This window comes from Trypanosoma equiperdum (assembly GCF_001457755.1).
Source record: "Trypanosoma equiperdum strain OVI genome assembly, contig: ctg_1300, whole genome shotgun sequence".
Classification (NCBI taxonomy): Eukaryota; Euglenozoa; class Kinetoplastea; order Trypanosomatida; family Trypanosomatidae; genus Trypanosoma; species Trypanosoma equiperdum.
In genome coordinates this window covers 4,483-6,976 of record NW_027123284.1, presented here as the reverse complement: position 1 = coordinate 6,976, position 2,494 = coordinate 4,483, and the positions used below count along the sequence as shown (strand labels likewise).

At 47.6% G+C, this 2,494-nt stretch overlaps 2 protein-coding genes across 2 annotated transcripts; both read right to left on the bottom strand.

The window, feature by feature from the left end:
- Positions 1-160: 160 nt before the first annotated feature.
- On the bottom strand, positions 161-1,081 carry TEOVI_000591400 (uncharacterized protein; the record flags this gene model as incomplete). The annotated part of the gene is made up of 1 exon (XM_067221026.1): positions 161-1,081. The coding sequence occupies one exon, from the start codon at positions 1,079-1,081 to the stop codon at positions 161-163; it is 921 nt and encodes a 306-aa protein (XP_067077127.1).
- A 709-nt stretch (positions 1,082-1,790) lies between these two features.
- TEOVI_000591300 (uncharacterized protein) lies at positions 1,791-2,465 on the bottom strand (the record flags this gene model as incomplete). Its single annotated transcript, XM_067221025.1, has 1 exon — positions 1,791-2,465. The coding sequence occupies one exon, from the start codon at positions 2,463-2,465 to the stop codon at positions 1,791-1,793; it is 675 nt and encodes a 224-aa protein (XP_067077126.1).
- Positions 2,466-2,494: the final 29 nt, after the last annotated feature.

The following is a 2,494-nucleotide window of genomic DNA, read 5'->3' as shown; positions in this document are numbered from 1 at the left end:
TTTTTTTTTCATTTTTTTTTTCTGCTCTGCCTGATGCATTTTCCCCCATCTGTTTCCATTATTTTTTTTTCCTTAGAAAAAAGAACCGCTGTGGCGGTAGTGACGCTACTACGAAAACGAAAAAGAAAAAAAAAGGCAGGTAAAACATCTGTACAAAAACCTAGTCATCCCTTCGACTACCAATAGGATCTAAAACTTGTAGCCCATTGGCTTGTATGGAGGAACGCCCAGACTCGCATCGCCTACCATTCCCTTGACTACTAGACCTCTCACAACTTGTTGAAGTGGTTTGTTTGCTCAATGGCGTCATCGCCCGCTTTATTGTTGTCTTCGAGGGTGTCGCAATACTTCGTCCATCATTGCTGCAACTTTTTCCAGTACCGCCGAGACTGAGTTTCTTTTCTTTCCTTCCACATGAAAGTGGTGTATTTGTCCTCAACACAAGTGTCGCCTCCGTATCCCGAATGGCAATTGTGCTACTGCTAAGCTTTGGAGCTGGTGAGTTGCCAGGTTGCTCATGACCGGTTCTACTAAGAGGTGCTGTGCTGCGACCACTTGATTTCTGTCCCTCTGCGCCTAAAGGGGGAAGGGCACAATTATGGCTAATATCTTTCCCTCCTCGTGGGGGTGGTGTGATGTTTTGGGGAAGTGGTAACAACGACGGAACGACGACACGCGGTGAGCTCATTGCATTGGGACCGTAACGTACCCACGTGTTCGATAACCCGCTGTCGGATGAATACCCAACACCACACTCGTCACATGTGGACGCCGCTGAATCCTTTCCTCGAAGTTTTGCGCTGAGATCACGCAGGGGGCTGACATTTTTCATCCGTACCTCCGAGCGCGGACTGCTGGTACAACTCCCTCCAGCATTTACCATTGCGAGAATTGCACTGGAGCCTGCTGGAGTTGTTGCGCCGTGTTCACTGCGATTATGTGGGGATGAGAGCGTTGTTTGAAGATGAGGCACCAAATCACTGTCAAGACGCACACCTCGCAAAAGCAACTCATCCTCCCATGTGATGCTGGAAACACGCGTCTTACCAGCCATGCCATCAGGACTATGCTGTCGCAGCATGGCAAGTCACTACCTTCTACACGAACTGCTAATCAACCTCTTTGTTTTCTATATGCTTGTCCCGCTCATAGATGCAATGTCAAACAAAGCAAAGAAAGATAAGGAAATGATGTGCACGTATATATATATATATATGTGTGTGTGTGTGTGTGTATGAGGGAGGAGGGAGCGAAACGATACAAAACGAATTGGCAGTGGCAAGTGGCAAGTGACCGAAGAACTGTAATGGGAAGTTACGCGAATTTTGTTTTATAGACAAAACAAAAAAGAAACAGCGGATGCCAATTGCGCACATGCAAAAGGCGTATCGAATAGAGTAAGCCCCACATAACAATAACAAAAAGAAGGGAAGAGGGCCACAGGAACAAAAAGAACAAAATGCGGCTCACCGCCAGGTGTGTAGGCAGTCGGTTCCTTCTCTACCCTCTCCCTTTTATTCGATCCCTTCCCTTCTTTTCTCTCCTTTTATTTGTGCTTCCCTTATTCCCATTTAAACTTCAAGACTTGCATCTCTGCTCAAGAAACGTCGTGTACGAAGTGGACAAGAGTAAACACATCACTTTACATGGGAAAATGTAATGGTAACATACACAGTAGGAGTCACGGAAGACGGCGGTACATAAACTTCCCCGAAGCAGGCCGCTCTCCCCCACAAGGAAGATATTATGTGCGCGTCAAGTGAAAAAGACAATACGCAATCATCATTGAGCTAATAATCCTCCTCTTCCTCTTCATTCTCTTCCGCTTCTTCTTCCCTCGCACGTCTCCTCGCCTCGCGCCGCCTCTCACGCTCTAATCGCCGCTTCTCCATTCGTTTCGCCTCGTCGTATTCCTTCATAATAGTGTTGCGGCGAATAACAGCATTCTGCAATACTGCCTCCCATTTCGCCGTGGAACTCCCTTCCGCAATCAGACGTGGCGCATTTAAATCATCCGAATCCTTTACAATCTTTCCCTGTACAAAAAACAACATGCAGGGGGTGCTGCGAACTTCTAAAAACAATAACAGCTCTACGAGCATCTCATATGCCTGTCTGTGCAACTCTTGCTTCTGCACCTTACTGGGTGGGCGCTTCGTAGCAATATACACCGGATCCTTTTCAATAAGTTGCTGAATATTTGTTCGCTCCTCAGGGACAAGAGCGACATTAAAATACCGCACGCGCCGGGTTTGGTGACGGTCCCGCAGCACAAAACGTTCCTTCACGAGTGGTAACAGTTTGGCGCTGTGTGGACATAAGAAAGTCGTAACTACCAGCGCACAGAGAGCCTCGGGTTCCCCCACCACATGTGTCTCAAAATCCTCTTTGCTCAGCAGCGTGACGAACCGCTTGGTTAATTCGTCAACGGAGGAGGCCTCACTATCACGGTCAAGGTCAGACATGGCGCGTAAATGATGAATCTATGCCTTTC